Below are 27,658 nucleotides of genomic sequence, written 5' to 3'. Positions count from 1 at the left end.
GTATAAGTGTATGTTCGAGGGTAATGAAGCGCGTACATTGTTCAAAATTGCTTCGAAGACTCGTTATGATTCGCTGAAGCAGTGGTCATATGTGGCAACTACGCTCTGCCCGTCTTGGTTGAGTATAAAACAGCAGCCGGCAGGTAATGTGTATTTCTCTTCTTTTCGGGCTGTCTGTGGAATTTGATTCCTTGAAGGGTGGAGCTAGTGTTGCAAAGTTTTAAAGTATCAAACACGCATACCCATACCTTATACACTCGTGTAACTACACATCCCCCCGCATCCACATATTTTTCAATTATGTTTAGTTTATTGTTTTCATTTTGCAACCGCATTCGCAGATAAAAAAAAAACTGCATAAAATTGCGAGCATGACACAATAAAGCTCATGACTCTTATTTTCATTGTCGTAGCTCTCATTTGTTTGTTGGTAATAGATCACTTAACCAGTGACTAATTGCTAGTGCCAGATTATGATCAATTATAATTATCGATTCAGTTGTAAGTATTGCAAATATTTTAAAGATAGTAACCCTCAGAGTTTCTTTTACATGTTATGGTCATACAAAGCAAAATATCCATCTCGTACCAAAAACTAACTTAACCGAACCAAACCAACTTAACCTGATCCCTCCCAACTTCTAATCTAACGTAACAGAACCTTACTTAATGTATCATAACCTAACCATGGCTAACCCAACCTAAACCAATCTAACCCAACCTAAGCCAAACTAACCCAACCTTATCCAAACTAACCCAACCTTATCCAAACTAACCCAACCTTACCCAACCTAAACCAAACTAACCCAACCTTACCCAACCTAAACCAAACTAACCCAGCCTAAACCAAACTAACCCAACCTTACCCAACCTAAACCAAACTAACCCAACCTTACCCAACATAAACCAAACTAACCCAACATAAACCAAACTAACCCAACCTTACCCAACCTAAACCAAACTAACCCAACCTTACCCAACCTAAACCAACCTAAACCAAACTAACCGAACCTAAACCAAACTAATCCAACCTTACCCAACATAAACCAAACTAACCCAACCTTACCCAACCTAAACCAAACTAACCCAACCTAACCTAGCCAAACCTAACCTAGCCCAACCCAACTTAACCTAACCTAACCGAACCAAACCTATCAAAGTTAACTTAACCCAACCTAACCTAACATAATCTAACCTAATCTAACCTAACCTAACCTAACCTAATCTAACCAAACCTAACCTGAAATAGCCAAGCCTAACCTAACCAAGTCTAACCCTATCTAACTTACCCAAACCCAACCCAACCTATCGCAACCCAACAAAATATTATCTAACCCAATCTAACCTCACCTTCCCTAAACTAACCTAACAAAACAACTGCAACCTAACCTAACCCCTCACAAAAAAATAACCTAACCTAATCTAACTTCACCAAACCTTACTTGACCTAGCCTAACCTAACCTATCCCGACCGAACCAACCATATCCAAACCTGACCTAACTTAACCTAACCTAACTACCCCTAACAAAAGAAATCCTAACCTTATCTATTCTAACCTAATATAACCTAACCAAATCAAATCAACAGAAACCTATCTAACCTAACATAACCTCAGCTGACCTAACCTAACTTATACCGAATCTAAACTCAATATAACCTATCCAAACCTAACTTAACATAACCAAACTTGACCTAACCTAACCCAACCTGACTTTACCTTACCTAACCAGACGTAACCTAACCCAACCCGATCTAACCTTGTACAACCTAACCAAACAAAAATTAACCTAACCTAATATATCCTAACTTAACCTAACCAAATAAAATTTAACCAATAAAAATCCAACCTAACCAAACCTAATCTTGCCAACCTAAACCAACCTAACTTAACCTATCATAATCTAAGCCAACCTATGCTAATCTAACCTAGCCAAATCAAATATGTCCTAACCTAATGTAACCTAACCTATCCTGATGTAACATAACCCAACTTAAACCCTACCTACAAGCTAATCCAACCTAATTTGATCTAACATAACCTAACCCAACCTAATCTAACCTACCCTGACTTTACCTAACCAAACCTAATGTAACCCAGCCTAAACCTACCATAATCCAACCTAACCTGACCTAAACCAAACTAAACCTAGTATAGCATAACCTATGCTTAACCTGACCTAATCTAACCAATCCTAACCTAGAATATGACCTAATCTTACCTCAACTAATCTAACCTAACCAAATCAAACTTAACCCAACCAAACCCGACAAAACCTAACCCATCTCATCCAAAATTAACCATACTAAATCTAACCCAACATCATGTTACCTAACCTAATTTAACCTGAATTAACCTTGCCCATTCTAACCTAACTCATCCAAACCTAACATCTTAACTAAATCTAACCTAACTTGAATTAACCTAGCCTAATCTAACCTGACTCATCCAAAACTAATCTAACCTGCTCTAACCTAACCAAACCTAGTTTAGCCTAACCCATTCTAACCAAATCTAACCTAACTCTCTCTAATCTAATTCATCCAAACTCAACATAGCCTAACCTAAACTTTACCTGACTTAAACCAACCAAACCAAACCTAATCTGGTTTACCATGGGTAGTTAACAAATGGTAACCATATAGCGAGCACTGAAACAGTTGGTTGTTTGAAGAGATTGGATAGCTTTATGGAGAGGGATGACAGGTGGTTACATGGAACTGCCTAGTGGTCTCTTGTAGTCTCCCTCATTCATATGTTCCACTGGTGGATGCCCATTATTAATTATTATTATTATTATTATTATTACTATTATTATTATTATTATTATTATTATTATTATTATTATCATTATTATTATTATTATTATAATTTTTTTTTTTTTTTTTTTTTTTTAATGTGAATCCCAACCATGCAGCAGTTAGTTTTGGGTTTCATAGTACCAGTGGAAGGACATTGCACTAGTACTATGCACACTCAGATCAACAAGTACTCATACACATACATATACCAAAGGCTTTTTTTCCCTTATAAGGGAGGTAGCCAAAAAACAAAGGAATAAAAATCACTCCCACCCATTCCATCCGCTACACACTCCACTCCCCTCCACCCTCTTATCTTGGCACCTCCTGGATGACTGGTCATCCCTGCATCTTGTCCACTGCCCTGGGTCAGAAGCAGTGTCACAAGACACAGCACATCCACAGCAAGGCCACTTCATTAAATCAGCTTCCCCCCCCTCTCCGTCCCCTCATGCAGAAAAGGAGAAGACGGGGAGGAATCCCTTCGGGCTGTGTCAAATTTTTCTCACGCATACTCCCTCACCCCCATCCCCCACCCATTCCACCTCGTGGGTCTCATTATCCATATACAACCATTCTCCATTCACCCCTGTCTTCTGTCCTCTCCCATCCTTCCTCAACAGACATTCCCCTCTTCCCCAAAGCCCCTTTTACCCTATCCATCCATCTCATCCTAGGTTGCCCCCTCATGTTCATTCCCTCCACACCTCTTTTACTAGTCTTTCTTCACTCATTCTTTCCACATGTCCAAACCATCCCAATACTCTCTTTCCACCCCCATTCTCCTCACCTCCTCATTTCTCACTCTATCCAGCCTAGTAACCCCTATCATACTTCTCAGACACCTCATCTCAAACACATTCAAACTACTTCTCTCTTCCTCTCTTATGTTCCATGTTTCTGCTCCATACAGTGCTGTTGGCACAATCACTCCTTCATTCAATCTCCTTTTAGCATCCATTCCCAAATGTCTATTTCTCATTACACTTTTTAATCCACCAAGGCATTTACTCGTTTCTCTCAATCTACATTCTCCCTCCACCTCCACTCCTCCCTTTCCTGCCACATTTGCACCAAAGTATCAAAAACTATCCACTTCCTCCAGTCTCTCTCCCTTAATACTCACTTCCAGTATGCTGCCATTTTCACCCCTTAGTACATCTCATCACCTTACTTTTACCTACATTTATCTTCAACTTCCTTCTTTCACACACTTTCCCAAACTGTCACCAATTTCCTCACTCCCTCCTCTGATCCTGCTGCAAGCAGTGTCATCTGCAAACAACAGCTGGCTTATCTCCATTTTCTTTAACCATCTCCAATCCTTCACCCACCACCCTTGCATTTACCACTCACACCACCCCATCCATGTATAAATTGAACAGCCAGGGTGACATAACACATCCCTGACGAAGTCCCACCTTTACCTCAAACCACTCATTCTCTCCATTTCTAATCCGGACACACGCTCTACCATAATCCTCCAAACATCAGTCTAACAGAGAAATCCCTCCCATGACAAGCAAGAACCACACTGTCACGACTTTGCTCAGATCACTATCTAGCCTTAAAAACGATAGAAAAATTGTGTCTTTTAGCATCTTCAGGACAAGGCAGGTATTAAAAATATACGCATTGGATAATGTGTTGGCATATTTCTAGGATTAAATAAAATAAATCTATCTATATACCAAAGGCATTTCTCACCTTATAAGTCAAAAGCCACATACCCATTTCCATCCACCATCCTTTCCTCCCTCTCATCTTAGCTCCTCATGGATGACAGGTCATCCCTGTATCCCACCCACTGCCCTGGGTCAGAAGCAATGCAGCAAGACACAGTACATCCACAGCAAGGCCATTTCATTTAATCAGCGAGCCCCCCATTTCTATCTCCTCATGCAGAAAAAGAGAAGACAGGGAAATACCTCTGGGCTGCATCAAAATATCGTACACATATAATCACTCCTTACTCCACCCCATCCCCCGCTCCCTCACTTCCTTGCATCACAGTATCATCTATACACAGCAACAAGAAATAAAACAAGTACAACAAATTGCATCTTTATTTCAAATCGGGGGAAAACAGCATTACTGCAAGAAATAAATTTGCCAAATTGATTGATGATTCAGTTTAACATCATGAACTCCCTCTATTAGTGCCCCTTACAGAGCATTTTGTAATGTGGAATTTAATTAACCATACCCTTGGTCCAACTCGATGGCAGCAGGGTTCGAACTGCCACCACCTCGACCTCTGTCGCAAGTAGCAATGCTCTAACCTGCCCGGTCAGCAAGCCTCGTGCCAAATCTGACAAAGAATTTAAAAAAGAAAAGAAAAGAAAAAGAAAAATCAAATTCAATCATAATTTTCAGGCCACGCATGTTGCCCTGGTGGAAGAACCTGGCGCACGTTGACATTTATACGACTGTGTTCAACATATCTCAAGAGTTCCTCCAACATACTTTCTGTCACCAGCTCTTCTTTACACATAGAAAAATTCACTGTTCCCGCACAACTGGAAGTGATATCTTCAGTCCTCAGTCTTTTGGTCTCATTGTTACCCAAAATATCAGTTTGTTTGCTATCCGTATTTCTAAACCAAGAATTTTTATTGTCCGATTCCCTTCTTTTAATTTCCTCTTCTGGAATTCCTTTTTCTTCATCTTCCTTCCTTTTGTGGCCTCCATTGTCTTGATGTTCTCTGCTACCTGAATCTTCAACTCTGTCACTCTGTTCCTCCTGCATATTCAGTTCCCTCGTCCAGTAACATGCAGGAGCCTGTATGATTCGGGGAACAGCATGATACGCAAGTCTTGCTCTGCCTGTCATAACCAAAACATCTCCACTGTGCAAGTACAGTGCCACTGGTTTGACACTCTTCTCCTCTTCACCAATGAGAAATATGCAGCTCTGTCCAAAGCTGTTAAAACAAATTGAAACCTTGATAAAGTAAGAACTAGATGACAGCTGTTTATATATCAACACTCAAGAGAACTACATACTAAGTGCTACAAAGAATATAGATTGATATGCATAAAAACTTCTCTTCACCAATGAGAAATACACAGCTCTGTCCAAAGCTGTTGAAAGAAATTGGAACCTTGATACAGTAAGAACTAGATGACAGCTGTTTATATATCAACACTCAAGATAACTACACACTAAGTGCTACGAAGAATATATAGTGAGACCTTTCATTAATGGACGTTAATTAAATGTGTTTGTGGTGTTTTCTCTGTGTTTTCCATGTTTTTGGTGCTGTTGTTTAGTGCATGCAATCACCATGCCACCCAAAAACCACTCCAAAACACTGAAAACACCGCAAAAGCAGCTAATTAACGTCCGTTAATGAGAGGTCTCACTGAAGATTGATACTGCATGAAAAGTTCTTAAATATACTGAAATTTACAGATAAAACATATGAGGAAAGACTAAAAGCACTGAGTCTACCAACATTGAAAGATCAAAGAGAAAGAGAGGATAATAATATTCGGGTCAATAAAGAGAATAGATTGAACTGACAGATGATATCCCTTAATGGATGGGTGAGCTTTAAGAGGTCATGGGAACAAATTATTAAGAAAGACCACACATCTATAAAGGATGTGAAGAAATAAGAGTTTTACATATAGATACATAAAGACTTGGAATAGCTTAGGTGATGTAGCCCATGCTTGAACAATACAAGAATTCAAAACTATGATAATTGGAACTCTAAACTATAGATTAAGTTGTAACTGTACATAAATTTGAGTTTAGGTGTGAGGGAGGGAGGAGGGTGGAGGGGAGTGGAATATATAGGAAATGGAATGGGTGGGAGTGGTTTTTATGCCTTTTTCTTTTTGGCTACCCCCCGTGTAAGGGGGAAAGCCTTTGGTATATGTATGTAGGTGTGATAAATTGGAGAGTAAGAGACGGGACCCCATGAGCATTGCTCCTTTCCCATATCCAATTAGGTAAATATTATTAGGTGATGTCGCTCAATCTATACATGAACATTGAACACATATTTTGTGTGGATATATGAACAAGACATGTATGTACATACATATACCAAAGGCTTTTTCCCCCTTACAAGGGAGGTAGCCAAAAAACAAAGGCATAAAAACCATTCCCACCCATTCCATCCCTATCACACTCCACTCCCCTCCACCCTCTACCCTCCCTCTTTCATAAACTTATGAAAAGCAGAGGCTGACCTGAGCGAGAACAGCGGAGCCTTCATGTAAAGCTCCGAGTGATCCGTGTGAGGGGCTAAGGTGGAATCTGCATGATAATAGTTGACAATAGCCGCCTGAGCATTGAAGTCTGGGTAGCCCAATATTTTCCCAGTCACGTGACACAAGAGCTTCAGATCGTCTGGCATTGTTCCTTTCAGCTCTTTGCTGTAATGCTGTCAAGAGATAGTGCAGAAGTGATTAGTTTAACCTCTTCACTCCGGGGCACATCGCACGTCTCGCAGCATTAGCTGCCCGACGTGCGATGTTGCGTCATAATAATCGCATTATAAAAAATAAAGTCAGTGCTCAATCGTTCGTTCTCTTTCACCCGTGTAATTTGATAACCATAGAAAACTGATGAAGCCAGTTTAGAGAGAATGAAAATTACGTAGGTACGACTACAATAAATATAATCAAGATGGCGACGTCGGCAACATCGAGTACCCACTTGCTCCTCATGCCGCCTACGTAGGCGTCACCGTATGGAAGTGGTTAATAAGACTATTATTTTACTGAACACAGGTCCTGAGGACTGCAGGTTTCCAGAGAAATTGCTACCAAGATTTATTCTTAATTGAAGTACCACTCTCAGTAGAATGAGTACCACAATCCATATTCTTCTCTTATTATTAATGCAGGGAGTTCTAGTATTCTAGTAGCAAAAATAAAAGAAGCATACCTTAGTATCCCAGTTGTGGTGGTATCCTAGCGTAACCCAACGAAGCTTCTTCATCAAATCCTTCTTCTTGCCATCTTCACTGAAATTTAAAGAAGAAATCAAAGGAAATTAATTTATAATCCATTCCATATATGAACAGGATATTACAAGCTTACTGATGGCCATAAATATTCAGACGCCAAGGAGCTACACCTTCAAATGATGTGGCACTGGGGTGATGAAAGAGAATTTGTTAATTTGCTACCCCAGGTCTCTCTTGTGGAAGAACTATGGCTCACAGGTAATTGGCAATAGTACTGGATTGACCCGCAAGTCCCTCAAGGAAGAAATATTGAACTGTTGTCTGAGTATGGCCAGGATGGGGCAGTGCAAGATGAAGTGAATGAGAAGGGATACCTAAAGGCACACTGCCCCTGAAGAGGAACCAATTATCAACCTACTATCCAGAATAACTCAATAATCCCCACCTCCATCCAGAGACACTGGTGCTTGGTCTTGGCAACAAGCCTAATGTTTATTTACTTCCTGCAACTTGTGGTCCTGTGAGACATACATACATACATATACCAAGGCTTTTTCCCCCTTACAAGGGAGGTAGCCAAAAAGGAAAAGGCATAAAATCACTCCCACCCATTCCATCCCTCTCCTGTGAGACAAACATTGAAAATAATCACCTCTTAAATGCCCCAAGACCATGATTTTAAAAGATCATCCCAAAGAAGCACAAGAGTGATATTAACATGTTGACTGGGTCACTGTCTGGCACAAAAATAATGCCAATAAGAGCCTGATACCAGACACCAAGTGCCCTAAATGCAACCACCACATACAGGATATGATGCACACTTGTCTTGCACTGTACTAAACATGCTCTGTAGCCAGGCCTATGTTACTGGTTAATATTTCTATACACCAATAGGTATCTTTCCCCTTATAAGGGATGCAGCCAACCAAGGTATGCACCCACCCTAACCCATCCCACTTCAATCCGTCACCCATTTCCCTGGATGTACTGTGTCTTGCTGCACTGATTCTGACCCAGGCAGTGGGCTGGAGAGAGGGATGACCCTTCATCCACAAGGATCTAAGATAAACAGGAAATGGGTAACTACATATACCAAAGGCCTTTTCCCCCGTACAAGGAAGGTAGCCAAAAAACAAAGGCATAAAAACCACTCCCACCCATTCCATCCCTAACATACTCCACTCCCCTCTGCCCTCTTCCCTCCCTCTTATCTTGGCACCTCCTGGATGACAGGTCATCACTGCATCTCGCCCACTGCCCTGGGTCAGAAGCAGTGTTGCAAGACACAGCACATCCACAGCAAAGCTGCTTCATTAAATCGGCAACCCTCCCCCCCTCTCCCCCTCTCCGTTCCCTCATGCAGAAAAGGAGAAGACGGGGAGAAATCCCTTCAGGCTGCATCAATTTATTTCTCACACATACTCCCTCACCCCCATCCCTCACCCACTTCCCCTCATGCATCACAGCATCATCCATACAAAATCAAGTAATCATACTACTTCTGATTTATTGTTCCTGTATGTGGAAAAGCCTCATGAAAGGGTAGACAGGAAGGCACTATGGGTTTTGCAGATATATAGGATTGGGGTACAGCTGTTATGGGCAGTCGAGTTTTTATGAGAGTAGTGAAGCCTGTGTTAGAATTTGGGAATGCATGTGGCAGGAAAGGGAGGACTAGAGGTGGAGGTAAATTGTAGATTGAGAAAAGTAATTAAATGCCTTGCACTATTAAGAAGTGTAAGGAGAAATAGGCATTTGGGAATGGATGCAAAGAGATTACACGAAGGTGTGATTGTGCCATCAGCACTGTATGGGGTAAAGACTTGAAATTTAAAGGAGACAGAGAGGAAAAGTTTATATATGTTTGAGATGAAATGTCTCACAAGTATGGTAGGGGTTACAAGATTGGATAGAGTGAGAAACGAGGTGAGGAGGAGAGTGGGGGTGGAAAAGAAGAGGCCAGATAGGGCTGATGAAAGAGTACTGGGATGGTTTGGACACATGGAGAGAATAAGTGAAGTAAGATTAGTAAAAGGTATGGAGGCAGAGGTGGAGGAGTGAACTTAAGGGGACAACCAAGGATGAGATAGATGGGGTGAAAGGGGTTTTGAGCAAGAAGGTGATGTCTGTTGAGCAAGGAGGGGAGAAGGTAAGAGATGGGTGAGTTGAGAATGGCTGTGTATAGATGATACTGTGATGGAAGGAAGAGAGGGGGTGGTTAAGGAGTGGTTATATGCGAATGATATTTTGACAGAGCCCAAAGGGATTTCTCCTTGTTTTTTCTTTTTCTGCAAAAGAGGACAGAGACGGGGGTCGCTGATCAAATAAAGTGGCCTTGCTGTGAATGTATTGTGTCTTTCTACATTACTTCTGAACCAGGGCAGTGGATGGAATACAGGGATGACCGGTCATCCACAAGGAGCTAAGATGAGAGGGAGGAAAGGGCAGTTGAAGGAAGTGGAATGGGTGGGTGCAGGCACATGCCTTTTGACTTAGCTACCTCCCTTATAAGGGGGAAAAAGCCCTTAGTATATAGATATGGATCACCTGCAAGAGAGACCATGGTTGATGGATTGATTGACTGATTGATAGCTGTTGTTATACGGAGGCACATGCCTTTTGACTTGGCTACCTGCCTTATAAGGGGGAAAAAGCCCTTAGTATATAGATATGGATCACCTGCAAGAGAGACCATGGTTGATGGATTGATTGACTGATTGATAGCTGTTGTTATACGGAGGCACTTCACACACTAACCTACTTACGAGATAGCCTGCTGCCACCAAGACTGCTCAGGATCCAGGAGGCCATGAACATCAAGGTTCGTTCGATTGGGTGTGCGTGGGAAGTCTAGCAAACAACGGAATATCCATCGCCGTTGTCCGCTTGAAGTGAATGGGTTTGGGATGATGAGGAGATCTACAACAAAACGTTTGTTTCAAGTAAAAAAAAATTGAGAAATACAATATACCAAAATACCTTTACACTCTTAATAGGGGGGGTGACCAACCCAAAGTACGTATACACCCCACATCTTCATTATATCTCCATTTCTATGGTAATCCTTCAGTGAGGAATAGATTGAACTTCACTTGGGTTATCCCAACCTGGATGAGTTTCCAGTCGGAAGACTTGCCAATCTTTGGATGCTCGAAGCCCCAAGGTGTTTAGGCTCTTCTCTTCTTCATCTGTTATCAAACACTTGATAGCGGATGCATCACACACATTCTGAAATCACAAAAATTATTATTCTTCAGTAACCAAATCTGTCTATAGAAAAAATAATTTTTTCAAAAGCGAAAAAGAAAAATGGGGAAATTTATGTTTGTGTGTTTCTGGAATTATACCCTCCCTTGGTTCTGAGACTCTCAATGCATTCTAAACTATTTATATACCTGTTCAGGGAAAAAATAGATTTTTCAAAAGCAAAAATTAACATACATATACCAAAGGCTTTTTCCCCCTTATATGGGAGGTAGCCAAAAAACAATGGCATAAAAACCATTCCCACCCATTCCATCCCTAACATTCTCCACTCCTCTTCACCCTCTTATCTTGGCACCTCCTGGATGACGGGTCGTCACTGCATCTCGCCCACTGCCCTGGGTCAGAACCAGTGTCGCAAGACACAGCACATCCACAGGAAGGCCACTTCATTAAATCGCCATCCCCTCATGCAGAAAAGGAGAAGACGGGGAGAAAAAATAATAAAAGAGGGAAATTTCATGTTTGTGAGCTTTTGGAATTATACCCTCCCTGGCTTTCCATGCATTCAAAACTATTTTATACCTGCTAGCTTGCTTAGTCAACAATCAAAAGAAAGAAAATGTACATGAAGTATGTAGATCATGATTAGGGGGGGAAAAAAATTACTTTGGAAAATTGGCAAAGAAAGGTTAAGTTAGGTTAGGACTTTGGTAACTTAATGTTGATGTGTTATTATTTTCAAATGTGCATTCCCAAACTTTAGACAAAATAAGGGAGTCTTCATTATAAGTTTTCACCACAAATGAATATTCTCCAAGAGTGCAATATTTGGTTCTACTCTGGTATCATGCAAACACATTTTTGCTATTGTGAGAATTAACACTGTGTGAGATCGAAACCTTTATTGGTACGACGTTTTGCTTGTTACAGCTTTTTCAAGTACAGATATATGGCTATTCTTTTTTTACATTTCTATGGTCTTTTTGTTATGGAATGGTTACATTACATTAGGCTAAATAACGTTAATAGCTATTAGAGACTGTAAGTTTCATGCTATATAACCATGGAATATCACTTAGAATTTACACTGCCATGTTTAGCATGAGAGGGGGAGCAAATCATGTGCAAGGGCAGAATTACTATACTTCTAGATTCATATGCCATCCTCAACAAATACAAGGAATTTTTCTCAGATATATTCTTTTTTACCTGGAATTATGATGACGGTATTTTAACAGATGCATGCACTTATAATTTACGCTAGTATACGAATGAGCAGTATGTAAATTACCTACACCTTGTGGTAAAATTCCAGAATCACGCAAGCACTTGCGTGATATCATCATCACGCATGCACAGATATTTAAGATTAAACTTATGCTGTTCAAAAGCTCCTGACCTAATATAGTCTAACCTAATCTAATGTAACCACTCCAGAGAAAAATATATCTTTGAAATGGGGAAAAATATGAAAAATCAAAATGTGCTGGCAAGATACTTGAACAGAACCCACCTAGTATCATATCTAAATACTAATTGACTTATAAATAATGAAAGATAACCAGCCAGACATTAACAACTGCACTTCTTACAATAGCCTTGTAAATGACATTCACAAATAGACTATCAAAAATGAAGAAACGTGAAAAATCCATTAACAAGTACATTAAATACTTGTGCAAAGGGTTAGTAGAGTTCTTAGTTTTAAATGTAAATAGTTTTACCTTAAGGTTATTCCTGATATCAATGACTTCATCGAAATTCGGTGGTGGTTTTCTTCTTTTATAGTATTTAAAACTTTCCTTAAAATTATCCATTCTGAGTTCAGCTGAATTACGTCTGTCTTAAGTTCTAATTGCACATGCTGTTATGTCTAACGTCAGTATCTTCAACAGCACTTTATCCAGTGTTCTGTCTAACTGTTGTCTATTTCCCGGGTTGGGAACGTGCACAACTATTTACCAGGTTTACATTCATATAGGGTAGTGTGTCAGCATTTAGAAACCTAATCTATGCCGCATTTCCAAGTATCAAGAGGAAGTAGATCGGGTTTTATATATACATGATAGACTTTTTACATCTCGCAAAGAACGATATGGTTGTTTTGGGGGATTCCAAGTGTTTTCACAGTTCTTTTATTACAGAATTTATGTCCAGTGTATGCTATAACTATTACAGTTTGTAAATTTTTGTTGGGTTGCATGTATTTTATTCCAAATCTAGCGGTTTGTCTTTGGTAAACACTAGAACGACACTGCCGTCGGTATATAAACAATACGCCGTGTTCGATCAGTGTTGCCATCGGTACAATGAATTGTTCATACCCAATTTTGAGGTCCAAACGATATATTACAATAGTTAATATAATTCATGATATTATCATGCATAGCATAAAACATGTGTTCCCAATATAACGCAATGCAGAATGATAATTACACAAATACTTTCCGCCGAGCGAATATAGCCAATGAGACTGTTTTTACGAAGAAAAAAAATTGCATAATGATAATCTAATGTACTGCTATTAAACTTCAGTTTATGGATTTTGTTTGTTACGATGTTCTAAGGAAATAATGGCGGCATTTTCATATTAATGTACTTGTTTATATACTCGCGTTTGGGCGAGCTCCGTCGAATTCAGAATGAGCTAAGTCGAGTAGGATTTCTGGTGGGGTAGTAACTTTTTACTATAATACACCATCACATATAATATTGAATCTCTTTCTTGTAGTGGAACTCGCACCAATTCTAGTTTCACTGACGTCGACTTGAAGATTAAACGGTCGAGAGAAATCAGGAATTTGAAGAATTGCTGAATTTGTCAGGACCACCGAAAGTGCTTGGAATGTTTAGTCACGCGCAGGGGTCCATTCCAATGAATAGTTCAAAGTTGGTGAGGGGTTCGGCTAAATTCGAGAAATTCTTCTCAAATTTTCTATAATAACCGGCAATACAAAGAAATCGCCTGGCTTGCTTCTTGGTAGTGGGAGGGGGAACCTCTTTCAAGGTTTGGGTTTCAAGATCCAGTGGTACTACCTTCGAGTTTCCGACCATTAACCCAAAATAAGGGCGCTGGGCTTTACCGAAGTCACATAAAAGATTACAAATTACAAAGGCGGAGCATGCTGACAGGAGACCTTTTGGTCCTTAACTAGGTCGGATGCGAAAAAACTATAATAATGATAAATGAAAAAATAACAAATAAAATTGTAATATAAAAAAATAGAATAGATGCATAGGTAAAAAGGTAAATAGTAAATAATAAATTGACAGATAACTAATGATAAATGAAAACCAAGCAAATAATAATAGACAATAACAATCAAACAAACAATATAAAATAAATGGCAGTCATTACAGTATCATGCTTTGGCAACACTGAGGGTCAGATTGGCCTGGTTTGCTCTGAGAAGGAAAATATGATGAGACCCGTTTTGACTGAAGACAACACTCATCCAGATAGCTATACACTCCTTCAAGACCTGCTGTTATGCAGTTAACCAATCGTTAGTAAGTTGCGGGTGCGTTCTATAGGCCAAATGGCATAACCTTGAATTGAAATAGCCCATCGGACGTAACGAAAGCAGTAAGCTCCTTAGCTTGAGGTGACAGGGCAACGCCATAGTATCTTTTAAACCAGGGGTTCTCAGCCTTGCTTGGCTCATGCACCCCTTTCACCCTTTCCCAGAATGTCATTCCCCCCTCCTTTCCAAGATTGCCAGCTTCAAAAGGTGCATTCTAAATAATATGCAGATATTATCGCACAGCATAACACTTTTCTAATCCTAAGATTAACCTGGGTCAGCACTGGTATAATTCCAGCCCAGGTGACAGGCCAGATAGGCCAGAGCCTACATTTGCTTTCCTCACTCCGTAAACTTAATGTGGTCACAATTCACCCCCAGAAAACCCAAAATTCCCCCCTGGGGGTGAATTTCACCCCTAATGAGAACCCCTGCTTTAAACATATCCAGCTTCGTAATGTACCTGGAGAAGAAAGGACAAATGAGAGATTGGGTGGTGAGTAAAACGACGACGATCTCGGAATTTATTTACTCAAACGTTTCGACCAACTTGGTCTTCTTCAGAGAGATGTACAGAGATTTTTTACATGGGTTTTATTTATATCACTCCTAGTATAGGGCACTTGGTCAGGTTACAGCGCCCGGGTGGCGATCGGTTGTCCCGTGCGCTGTAACCTGACCGAATGCCCTATAGGAGCGATGTAAATTGTAACCCGTGTAAAAAAAAAGAAAAAAAAAATCTTTATATCTCTCTGAAGAAGACCAAGTTGGTCGAAACGTTAGAGTAAATCAATTCCTAGATCGTCTTTATTGTACTCCCACCACCCAATCTCTCATTTGTAATGTACTTGAGTTGTACCGAAGTCGTCGATTATATTATTGATCCTTGATTGAAGAAAAGCATCGGTTTTGGTGTGGCTGTTGAGACGCCGGTAATTCACACACAGCCAATAGCAGTTGTCTGACCAGGGCTAGGACCACGGGCTATGGGAAGGTTCGAGGAATCCTATGTCTAACAGGTGGTTAATTTCCTTGCTGAAGTAAGATGTCCCTGCTGGATTCATCCTGTAATGAGCCTGTTTAATGGGTTTAGCATCATCAAGTAGGATGTCATGACTAAACCAGTTATTTTGTCTTGGGACATCGGTAAGTTTTATGTGTCTATATACCAAGGAATTCTTCCCACTTATAAGGGGGTAGCCAAGTCAAAGGGACGTACTCGTATCCACTCCCATCTATTCCACTACCATCCACCACCCTTTCCTTCCTTTCATCTTAGCTCCTCGTGGATGACGGGTCATCCCTGTATCACGCCCACTGCCCTCGGTCAGAAGCAATGTAGTAAGACACAGTACATCCACAACAAGGTTGCTTCACTTAATCTGGGACCCCGCCCCCTTCCTCTCCGTCCCCTCATGCAGAAAAAGAGAAGACGGGGAGAAATCCTTTTCGGGCTGCATCAAAATATCATCCGCACACAAGCACCCCCAACCAACCCCCCATCCCCCTCCCCTCCCTTCCTTACGTGACAGTATCATTTATACACAACCACTCTCCACTCATCCGTGTCTCCTGTCTTCTTCGTTCCTTGCTCAACAGACACTCTTCTCCTGTTCAACGCCCTCCTTCACCCCATCCATCTCATCATCGGTCATCTTCTCAAGTTCACTCCTCACACCTCCGTCTTCCATACCTCTTTCACTAATCTTTTTTCACTCATTTCCTCCATGTGTCCAAACACATCTCCACCATTAACTCTCCACTGTTATTTTTACTTGGCACTCACACTTCTCAACCATTCCATCTATTGGATCATGCCCTACTCTAGCATTGAGATCTCCCAATGCCAGGCCAACTAATTCTTGTCGAGCTGAAAATGGTAAGTAAACATGTTTAGATCTCAATGTTGAACGTCTAGACCTCCGAGAAGACGTAATCTACCAACAAAATCTCCTAGATCTTCATCTACCGCCTCTACACATACTATCAGCACTGCACATATGCATCTCGGTGCATATAGGAGTCAACGGGTACTCTGACCTGGGAGTCAACGGGTACTCTGACCTGACTCCTATATGCACCGAGATGCATATGTGCAGTGCTGATAGTATATGTAGAGGCGGTAGATGAAGATCTAGGAGATTTTGGTGGTAGATTACGTCTTCTCGGAGGTCTAGACGTTCAACATCAAGTCCGACATAATTTCTGTGTTGGTTAACGTCGAGCACAGAGGACTGAAGAGATGAAGATCGGGTTCCTCTGTGAGCAAGGTTCTTTGTGTAGTTGAACTGTATATAGGGTTTTCAATTCTGTTGAAATATGATTTCAGAGTATTGATGTGTCATCATTTTTCCTTTTTATTCCTGTCTGGAGCTCCAATGACATCATTTAAGCTCCTTCCCGTAAATAATATTGTATGTGGTCCAAAGTATTTATTTTTTTGGTGGGTCTCCAGAAATTGGGAGATATACCAATACCTGGTCACCTTTATTGAGAGATCTTGCTTGCGTTTTTAGATCATGTCGAGTCGTCATGGATCTTTGTGGTTTCTCCATGTTTTGGCGGGCCAACTTCCATGTTGCAACGAGTTTCTCTGTAAACAGAATAACATAAGTCATGGTATTTTCAGGTGGACTACCTTGTAACCATTTTCCTTTTGATACTTTTAGTGGTCCTCTTACATCACGACCAAAGAGGAGCTCTGCAGGACCGTATCCTAGGCTCTCTTGGATGGTATTGCGAGCTGCAAATAGAAGGAAAAGTAAACCTTCATCCCAATCTGTTGAATTGCAGAGAGTACTTCATACATTTTAACGTCTGGTGGAAACGTTTGAGAGTGCCCTGAGACTGGAGATGGTATGGAGTAGATGTTACATGGATGCCAAGATTGTCTCCATGAAGCGATTGGACAGAAAATTAGAACCACGATCACTTTCAATGACAGCGGGGAATCCAACAAGTGTGAAATAACTGAGCGTTTTAGTGATAGTTTTAGCCCTTATATTTCTCAAGAGGAATAGCTTCGGGAAATTCAGTCGAGGTGCACATCAGAGTAAGTATATACTGATTACCTCTTGAAGACCGGTGCAGGGGCCCCACACAGTCAGCCAAAACTCGAGTGAATGGTTCGTCAAAATCTGGAATTGGTTTTAGAGATGTTTTAGGATAGGTTGATTTGGTTTCCCAGCTACTTGACAGACATGACAAGTCTTGCAAAAATGGGTCATATCTTTAACCACCTGTGGCCAGTGAAAATGCTTGATTGTATTATAGAGAGTTCTTTTGATACCCACAGGACCAGAAGCGGGGGTTCGTGACCAAGTGAAAGTAGGAAAAACTATTTGAGGACGGACGTGCCACGGTTGATCAGCTCTTCATTTCCGAATGAGCAAATTATCCTGGGTATTGTAACATCTTGAGTGGTCTTCTGCATCCTCTTCAGATAGAGCAGGGGTTCTTAACCGGAGGTATAGAACTCGATCTCTGGGTATTTCTTATTCAATGCATCAGTTTATATTTGGGAAGACTGTTAGATTATTAACTAGCACTGATGTGCCAGATGACATGTAGATAGCTTTGTCAGTAACTGCATCCCGATTCGTGCTTTGATTGCACAAAACACAACAGCAAATGTCTTACTAGATTAGTAAGAGTCTGTGTTATGTAGTCGAGTTGTAGCTGCTTGTAAATTTGTAATTTTTTTTTTTTTTTTTTTTTTTGTAGATAAAAATGTTAAAGTTATCAATGCTTATTATTTTATTTCATGTTCTATTCATAGCTATCCATACCTATAGTACAGTAAATTAAAATCTGTAATACAGAACTCTGAATTACTTTTAATGAAGTATGCATTAGAGAAAATCTCCTGCCCGTATATACCCTGAACTTCATAATATTGACATATCTGGAAGTCATACTGGCAACTAATAGGAATGGTTGTGATTATTTCGACAGTCAAGTAAAGAGCGTATGGGACTATATTGGGCAATCCTTTGCGGGTCTGGAGTCATCAAAAGGTGAAAAACTACTGGGCCTTCACGTCGGGACGCAAGCAACACAGTAAATTGATGGGGTCTGGAGTAAGGTAACATGTAACTTAAGTGCTTAATCCATTTCAGCTTAAAATGTATTTTTTCACATCAGTCTATGTAGAAGAATACTGGTGCTCAAAGAGTTTGTGTTTAGTGTATTTTGTACCAGTACATGCATGGACTTCTCGTGTGAATGTACCAAATAGGGTTACAGAGAGCACGATGCCTAGTCCCATCACTCCGTCCTGTTTTAGCCACCTTTACGACTTGAGTGGGGAGACTCTGTGGCAGTATTCTTTCTCCCCCCTACCACAGGGGAAAGAGGCGAAAATGGAAATATGTGCTCAAAGAAGTGGTGCAAGACAGTATTATAAGGGGGCGGAGCCAGCGTATCGCTGGGACAGTGCAATAAAATATAATTTCTCTACGAGTAGAGATTTCCTCTAACATAGACGTAGGGACGCCCTATATAGTTCCTAAAGTATTGGCTGCAATACCCCAGATTTGCTACATTGCTTCTGACCGTGGACACTGGGTGGGATACACGTATGACCCGTCATCCACGAGGAGCTAAGATGAGAGGGAGGAGAGGGTGGTGGATGGTGTCACGTATTCAAAGCGTTACGTGATTTCTTTCGTGGTGTGATACACGTACTTTCACCCCCCCCCTTCACACACCTGGTCCAAGTTGACCCAGGCAGGGTCAGAACAAGATCAGGTCCTTATAATTACCTTGGGTCAGACAGGCCGTAGCCGTTTTGCGTCGTCTCGGCGTATTGCCAAGTTAAATATTTTATTTCTATTTTAATTTGAAATGTTCCTTCTTTCTGGGTGTAACCCAAATCACTTGTAGCGGGTCATTGGTGCATTCCTTTTTGTACTTCTGTAATTAATACCCTTTTTGACAAGACATGCGCTGCGTCGTAGTCTTGACATTTTTAAATGTAATTTGTAATCTTGATTTGACCGCGTATGGCAACACTCGATTGCCCGGTCGGACTGGGTCACATATGTCGTTGTGTTGCCATAACAATTGTATATTGTATACTTTTTATTATATTAGAATTAAGAATATTTTGTATGTATGTATTTGTTTATGTTTTGGGTTTGGGTTCCGTAAAAGGTTCTTGTATATGGGATTTTTCTTACCGTTTTCGAATAGAATATGGAAAATCTTCCTGTTCTGTACTTTTGGCATTCTGACCACCTTAGGTCATGGCGCTCTTTATAAGCAGGACCCTCTTGTTTCTCGTGGCTTTTTCTTTCGCCTCGGCACTTGGTCGAGATTCGGCCGCTCTCGTCTCCTTGAGGGAGACTTTTCCCCGATACCTAAAGGTGTGCAAGGCACCTAGGTAGTATAGTGAGTATATTATTTTGTTGTGTGTGAGAGGTAGGATCCCCTTTTGGAGATACCCATTTTGGACCTGGCGTGTCGGATAGGCTTTTGCCAGTGTCTTCTTTTTATTAACCCTTGGAATTTTCCTTTTCCTTTTTGGGTTAAGTTAGATTAGTTTTTCTTGTGGGCGATCAAACTACTATTTGTTTCCTATTTCCCGTGGTTGGAATACCTTTTGGGATAGGTTTTTGGAGTTGAATTTGTCGAGTATACTTTACGTTCAATCTCTGTTTTTCTCTCCACCCTTTTTATTTTAATTTTGAACTTACGTGTCACTTTTATTACGGGGTTTTTGCCTTTTTTTTCTTCGGTCACTTTTAGGGAAATTAGAATGTAGGAGGGTCTTTCTGGCTTATCCTTTTCTTACCCGTATGTGTCTATTTTAGTTTCCTTTTCTGAGCTTCGTTAAAGTGCTATTATTTTTCCTACCTTTGTCTTGAACAGTTTTGTATTCAATCAATTCTTTTCGGGTTATATCTCACGTGAATTTTATTAATATAAATTTGAATTTGTAAAATCTTTTCACCTTTAGAATTATCTTTGTTATTAAAATTTTTTTGTAATTTCATATATCATAATCTGTGATATTAAAAGTGATGTGTTTATAATATTGGGGGTTTGTTTGTTCTTGTTTATTTTATTTACTTCTTGTTGTAATAAATAAATTTAGAAAACTTATCCCTCTTTAAAAGAACCTGGATACGACCGGGATAGGGGTTTGGGGATTACTAGAAACCAATTCCCATTTAATTATCAAATATCTAAATTTTCTCCTTTCCCCTACTGCCAATTTATGACAATGGGAGTAGGTACGTGCCTTTTGACTTGGCTACCCCTCCCTTGGGGAAAGGGAAAACTTTGTTTATAGACATGCATGAAATAAATAAGAACCTGAAAGAGCATTTCATAAGTATATTCCAAACTTGAACACTTACACTGCAGACAAGACAGTTGTGAGAACTTCTTATCTTTAAATCTTCCGTTTGCTCAGAATTAATCAGAATAAATTTCTATAGCTTCTTGGTCAATTCCATCTGTTTTAGGCTATTTTAATAACTAAAATAAGTAGTTCATTCTAAGATGACATCTTTATCTGTGTCCATTCAGTGTGTTGATGTGTATAGACTACCCAGGCATAGACGTTCGTGCATTCAAGAAACATGGAGGATTGCTAAAAGTATAAGAGGTCAAGCAAGAGACTATCTAGAATGTTGATATTTATGTTTATTACATTAAAAATGAAGACCTGCCAAGCCTCGTTTTATTTTGCTTTCTCTTTTAAGGGTATAATGAGATTGTCAAAAAATGACACATTTGACTAAATCTAAGATTGTGCATGTTTATCAATGAAACATGTATATATAGTAAACCATGTAGTTTCTAGAAAGGAAACTAGTGGCGTAATCATAAGCGCACGGGTCTCGCATCTTTTAGGTCGCGGGTTCGACTCCCGCACTTCTCTACGATTCCCAGCAGTGACTGTCACCGACCCCAGCAGTACTAGTAAATAAGACACAGGTGACGGTATCAGCAACAGCTACGCGCCTCCTGACGTACATTCATCACTTCCTCACTACTGTATGCAGGGGCGATAATCTTCCGCGGATCCGCGATTTTCCGCGGATTTTTGGCTCTGAGGACCGTTTTTTGAGATCGACTGGAGCGGGACTGCTTGTAGATGATTCCGCATTTGAATCTTTTCCATTTGACGGCATGCAGAATGTTTTAACCAAATTTTCGCCAATAATACAGATTTTAGTGCGGAATACGAATATAACATTTATTTTGTGGAGAAATGAAGAGAAGTTGAAAAAATGGAAATTTAATACGCACTAGTTTCCGAAGCGCATTTACGTGATGGGCGATTCCCTAGCGAAGCTGGGCGTTACCTAACCTAACTAAACCAAACCTAACCAAATCAAACCTAACCTACCATAACCAAACCTAACCTACCCAAACCTAACCCACCCAAACTTTACCTAACCTAGCCTAACCAAACGTAACAAAACATAACCTAAACCAAACCTAACCTAACCTAAACAAACCTAACCAAACCTAACCTAACCAAACATATCCTAACCTAACCTAACTAAACCTAACCTGATCTAATCAAACCTAACCCAACCTAACCTAACCAACATAACCTAACCTAAACTAACCGAACAAACCTAACCTAACCAAACGAACTTACCTAACCTAACCTAACCTAACCTACCCTAAGCAAAAACAAAACCTAACCTAACCAAAACTAACCAAACTAACCTAACATAAACTAACCAAACCTAACCTAACCAAACCAGACATCACCTAACCTAACTTAACCAAGCGTAACCTAACCTAACTTAACCTAACCTAATCAAACTTAACCTAAAGTAACCTAACCAAAAATAACCTAACCTAACCCAACCAAACCAAACCAAACCTCAACTAACCTAACCAAACCAAACCTTACCTAATATAACCTAACCTAACCTAACCTAACCTAAACTAACCTAACCAAACCTAACCAATCATAATCTAACCTAACCTAACAAACCAAACCTAACCTAACCTAACCCAACCAAACCTAACCAATCCTAGCCTAACCCAACCAAACCAAACCTAAACTAAAGTATCCTAACCAAACCAAAGCTAACCTAACCTAACCAATCTAACATAACTTAACCAAACCTAACTTAACCTAACCTAACCTATTGAAAAAACAAAACCTAGCCTAACTTAACCAACGTAACATAACATAACCCAACACAACCAACCTAATCTAACCTAACCTAACGAAACCTAACCCAACCTGACCTCACCAATAACAAAACAAAAAACCTAACCTAACCAACCCAACCCAACCTAATGTAACCCAACTAAACAAACATAAAATAACTAAAACTGATCTAACCAACCTACCCTAACCTAACCTAACCAAACCAAACCAAACGTCATCTAACCTAATGTTACCTAATCTAACCAAACCAACCTAACTTGACCTACACTAACCTAACCTATCCTTGCCTAAAATAACCTAACCAAACCTAACCTATCCTGACCAAAATAACCTAACGTAGCCTAACGTAACTTAACTTACCTTCCAAACCTAACCTAACCTAACTATACCCAACCTAACTTAACCTACCCTAACCTAACTTCACCAAACCTAACCAATCCTAACCTAACCTAACAAAACCAAAACTTACCTAACCTAACCGAACCAAACCTAACCTAACTTAACTTAGCCTAACCTAACATAACATAACCTGGCCAATCCTAAAATTATCTAAACTAACCTAACCATAAAAAACCTACCCTAACATACCATAGCCAACCTAACCTAATTTAACCATAACCTAACCTAACCTAAAACAAACCTAACCAAACCTAGCATAACCTAACCTAACCCAACAAAAAATCAAACCTAAACTAACCTAACCTAACCTACCCTAGCCAAACCTAACCAAACCTAACCTAATCTAACCTAACCAAGCCAAAGCTCACCTAACCAAACCTAACCTAACCTAAGTTGACCTAACCTAATCAAACCTAACCAATCCTAACCAAACATCACCTAACCTAACCTAACCAAACCTAAATTAACCTAACCTAACCAAAACTAAACCAAACCTAACCTAACCTAACCAAACCTTACCTAACCAAACCTAACCTAACCTCACCAAACCAAATTAACTCAACCTAACGTAACCTAACGTAACCTAACTAAACCTAACTTAACCTAACCTAACAAAAATTTACATAACCAAACCTAACCTAGCCCAACCCAACCCAACCTAAACGAACCAAACCTAACCTAACCTAATTTAACCTAACCTAACCTAACAAAACCTAACCTGACCTAACCTAACCTACATTAACTAAACCTAACCTAACCTAACCTAATTTAAGCTAACATAACATAACCTAGCCAAAATTAACCTCACATAACATAACCATCTGAACCTAACCTAACATAATATAACATAACCAAACCTGACCCAACCTAACCTGACCTAACCTAACCAAACCTAACCTAACCAAACCAAACCCAAACCAACCTAACCTAACCAAACCTAACATAACTAATTCTAACCTAACCTAAACTACCGTAACCAAACAAAACCTAACCTAACATAACATAACCAATCTAACCTAGCTAACCTAATCATAACCTAACCTAACCTAAAACCTAACCACATCTAACCTAAACTAACCTAACTAAACCAACCTGACCTAACCTAGGCAAACCTAACCTAACCAAACCAACCTGACCTAACCTAGGCAAACCTAACCTAACCTTACATAACCTAACATATCCTAACCTACCATAGCCTAACCTAACCTAACATAAACTAAACAAACCTAACTTAACCTAACCTAATATAACCAAAAACAAAACAAATCCTAGTCTAACCTAACCAAACCTAACCTAACTTAACCTAACCTAACCATCCTGACCTAACCTAACCTAACCTAACCTAACTTCATCTAACCTAACCATCCTGACCTAACCTAACCTAACTTCATCTAACCCAACCAAACCTAACCTAACCTAACCAAACTTAACTTAACCTAACCTAGCATAACCTAGCATAACCTAGCCTAACCACACCCAACCAAACCCAACCAAACCTAACCTAACCAAACCTAACCTAACCTAACCTAACCCAACTTAATCAATCCTAACCTAACCTAAACTAACCTAACCAAACAAAACCTAACGTAACATAACCAGCCTAACCAAACCCAACCTAACCATAACAAAACCTAACCTAACCTAAAACCTAACCTAACCAAAAACAAAACAAAACAAAACCTACCCTAACCTACACTAACCAAACCGACCCAAACCTAACCTAACCTAACTAAACCTAACCTAACCTAACTAAACCTAACCTAACCTAACATAACCAAACATATCCTAACCAAACATAACCGAACCTAACCAATACTAACCTAACCTAACCTACACTAACCTAATCTAACCGAACCTAACCTAACCTAACCTACACTAACCTAATCTAACCGAACCTAACTTAACCTAACCTAACCAAGGACAAAACTAACCCAAACCTAACCTAGCCCGATCTACCCAAACCAAACCTAACCTAACCTAACCAAACCAAATTAACCTAACCTAACATAGCCTAAACTAACCTTACCTAATCTAACCAATCCTAAACTAACCTAAACTAACCTAACCAAACAAAACCATACCTAACATAAACTAACCAACCTAACATAACCTAACCATACCATAACCTAACCTAACTTAAAACTTAACCTAACCAACCTAACCTAACCAACCTAACCAAACCTAACCTAACCTACCTTAACCAAACTAAACCAAACCTAACCTAACCAAACATAACCATACCTAGCCTAACCTATCTTAACCTAACCATACCTAACCTAACCTAACCAAACCTAACCTAACCTAAGCAAGTTAACCTAGCCTAACCTAACCTAACCAAACCTAACTTGACCTAACCTAATCTAACCAAACAAAACTAACCTAACCTAACCTTACCTAACCTAACATATTCTAACCTTGTATAGCCTAACCTAACCTAACTTAACCTAACCTAACATAACCAAAAACAAAACAAAACCTAACCTAACCAAACCTAACCTAACCTAACCATCCTCACCTAACCTAAACTAACCTAACTTCAACTAACCCAACCAAACCTAGCCTAACCTAATCAAACTTAACCTAACCTATCGTAACGTAGCCTAACCAAACCCAACCAAACCCAACCTAACCAACCTAACCCTACTTAACCTAACCTGACCCAACCTAATCAATCCTAACCTAACCTAAAATAACCTAATCAAACAAAACCTAACCTAACATAATATAACCAACCTAACCAAACCAAACCTAACCATAACAAAACCTAACCTAACCTAACCTAACCAAAAACAAAACAAAACCTAACCTAACCTACCCTAACCAAACCGAACCAACCTACCAAACCTAACCTAACCTAACAAAACATAACCTAACTTAACCTGACCTAACCTAACCTAACCAAACCTAACCTATCCGAACCTAACCAATCCTAACCTAACCTAACCCACAATAACCTAACCAAAGACAAAACTAAAACAAACCTAACCTAGCCCAATCTACCCAAACCAAACCTAATCTAACCTAACCAAACCAAATTTACCTAACCTAACATAGCCTAACCTAACCTTACCTAACCTAACCAATCCTAAACTAACATAAACTAACCTAACCAAGCAAAACCATACCTAACATAAACTAATCAACTTAACATAACATAACCATAACATAACCTAACTTAAAACCCAACCTAACCAACCTAACATAACCTAACATAACCATACCTAACCTAACCTAAATTAATATAACCTATACAATCCTAACCTAACCTAACTTAACCAAACCTAACCTAACCTAACCAAACCTAACCTAACCAAAGCAAGTTAACCTAACCTAACCTAGCCTAACGTAACCTAACCAAACCTAACTTGACCTAACCTAACCTAGCCAAACCTACCCTAACCTAACCAAAATTAACCTAACCTAATCTAACCCAACCTAACCTAAACTAACCTAGCCTAACCAGCCTAATATAACATAACCTACCATAACTTAACCAAACCTAGCCTAAACTAACCTAACCTAACCTAACCAAACCAACTTAACCTAACCTAACCTCACCTAACCAAACCTAACCAACTAACCAATCCTAACCACGCCAATCCTAACCTAAACAAACCTAACCTACCCTAACCTAACCTATCATAACGTAAAACAACCTAACCTACCCTAACTTAATCTAACCAAACCTAACTTAACCTAACCTAACCAAACCTAATGTCAACTAACCTAACCTAACCAAACCAGAACTAACCAAACCAACCTAACCTAACCTAACCTAACCTAAACTAACCTCTAACCTAACCAAACCTAACCAATCCTAACCTAACATAACATAACTAAACCAAACCTAGCCTGACCTAACCTAACCTAACTTAGCCTAACTTATCATAACCAAACCGAACAGAAACTGTCCTAACCTAACTTAACCTAACCTAACCTAACCTACCCTAACCTGACCTATCCTAACCTAAACTATCAAAACCTAATTTAACCTAACCTAACCTAAACTAACCAAACCTAACCTAACCTAACCTAATCTAACCAAATCTAACCAATCCTAACCTAACCTCCTCAAACCTAATCTAACTTAACCTAGCCTAGCCTAACCAAACCAAACCTAACCTAACCTAACCAAACCTAACCAATCCTAACCTAATCTATCAAAACCTAGCCTAATCTAACTTAACCTAACCTAGCCTAACCAAACCTAACCTAACCTCACCTAACCAAACCTAACCTAACCTAACCAAACCTATCCAATCCTAACTTAACCTAACCTAACCTAATTTAACCAAATCTAACCTAACCTAACCAAACCTGTCCTAACCTAACCAAACCTAACCAATCCTACCCCAACCCAACCTAACCTGACCCAACCTGACCTAACCAAACCTAACCTAACCTATCAAAACCTAACCTAACCAAACCTAACCTAACCTAACCACAAACAAAACAAAACAAAACCTAACCTAACCAAACTTAACCAATCCTAACCTAACCTAACCTAACCAAGCCTGACCTAGCCTAACCAAACCTAGTCTAACCTTACCAAACCTAACCAAACCTAACCAATCCTAACCTAACCTAAACTAACCTAACCAAACCTAACTTAACCTAACCTAACCTAACATAGATTAACTAAACCTAACTTAAC

At 39.7% G+C, this 27,658-nt stretch overlaps 1 protein-coding gene and 1 long non-coding RNA gene across 2 annotated transcripts; one reads left to right on the top strand and one right to left on the bottom strand.

The window, feature by feature from the left end:
* The first annotated feature begins 84 nt into the window (after window positions 1–84).
* LOC143031231 (uncharacterized) lies at window positions 85–19,058 on the top strand. The gene is made up of 3 exons (XR_012966987.1): window positions 85–143; window positions 17,755–17,926; window positions 18,414–19,058. It is a non-coding gene; the product is annotated as an uncharacterized LOC143031231 (long non-coding RNA).
* On the bottom strand, window positions 4,853–13,114 carry AlkB (alpha-ketoglutarate-dependent dioxygenase AlkB). Its single transcript, XM_076185795.1, has 6 exons — window positions 12,660–13,114; window positions 10,836–10,956; window positions 10,494–10,647; window positions 7,704–7,782; window positions 7,004–7,197; window positions 4,853–5,724 (listed from the first exon to the last, which is right to left on the bottom strand). The coding sequence occupies exons 1-6, from the start codon at window positions 12,750–12,752 to the stop codon at window positions 5,160–5,162; spliced, it is 1,206 nt and encodes a 401-aa protein (XP_076041910.1). The 5' UTR covers window positions 12,753–13,114; the 3' UTR covers window positions 4,853–5,159.
* Window positions 19,059–27,658: the final 8,600 nt, after the last annotated feature.

Source organism: Oratosquilla oratoria, chromosome 1 (assembly GCF_046742065.1).
Source record: "Oratosquilla oratoria isolate Oo_2021 chromosome 1, ASM4674206v1, whole genome shotgun sequence".
Taxonomy (NCBI): Eukaryota; Metazoa; Arthropoda; class Malacostraca; order Stomatopoda; family Squillidae; genus Oratosquilla; species Oratosquilla oratoria.
This window is presented reverse-complemented; position numbering and strand designations above follow the sequence as displayed.

What these genes read in the sequence shown, in the direction of transcription:
- AlkB (XM_076185795.1), bottom strand. Translation starts at nt 12,752, where the DNA reads ATGGATAATTTTAAGGAAAGTTTTAAATACTATAAAAGAAGAAAACCA. An exon ending in ATATCAGGAATAACCTTAAG is followed by an intron (nt 10,957 to 12,659) that starts GTAAAACTATTT and finishes TTGTGATTTCAG; the next exon opens with AATGTGTGTGATGCATCCGC. An exon ending in CCGACTGGAAACTCATCCAG is followed by an intron (nt 10,648 to 10,835) that starts GTTGGGATAACC and finishes GTTTTGTTGTAG; the next exon opens with ATCTCCTCATCATCCCAAAC.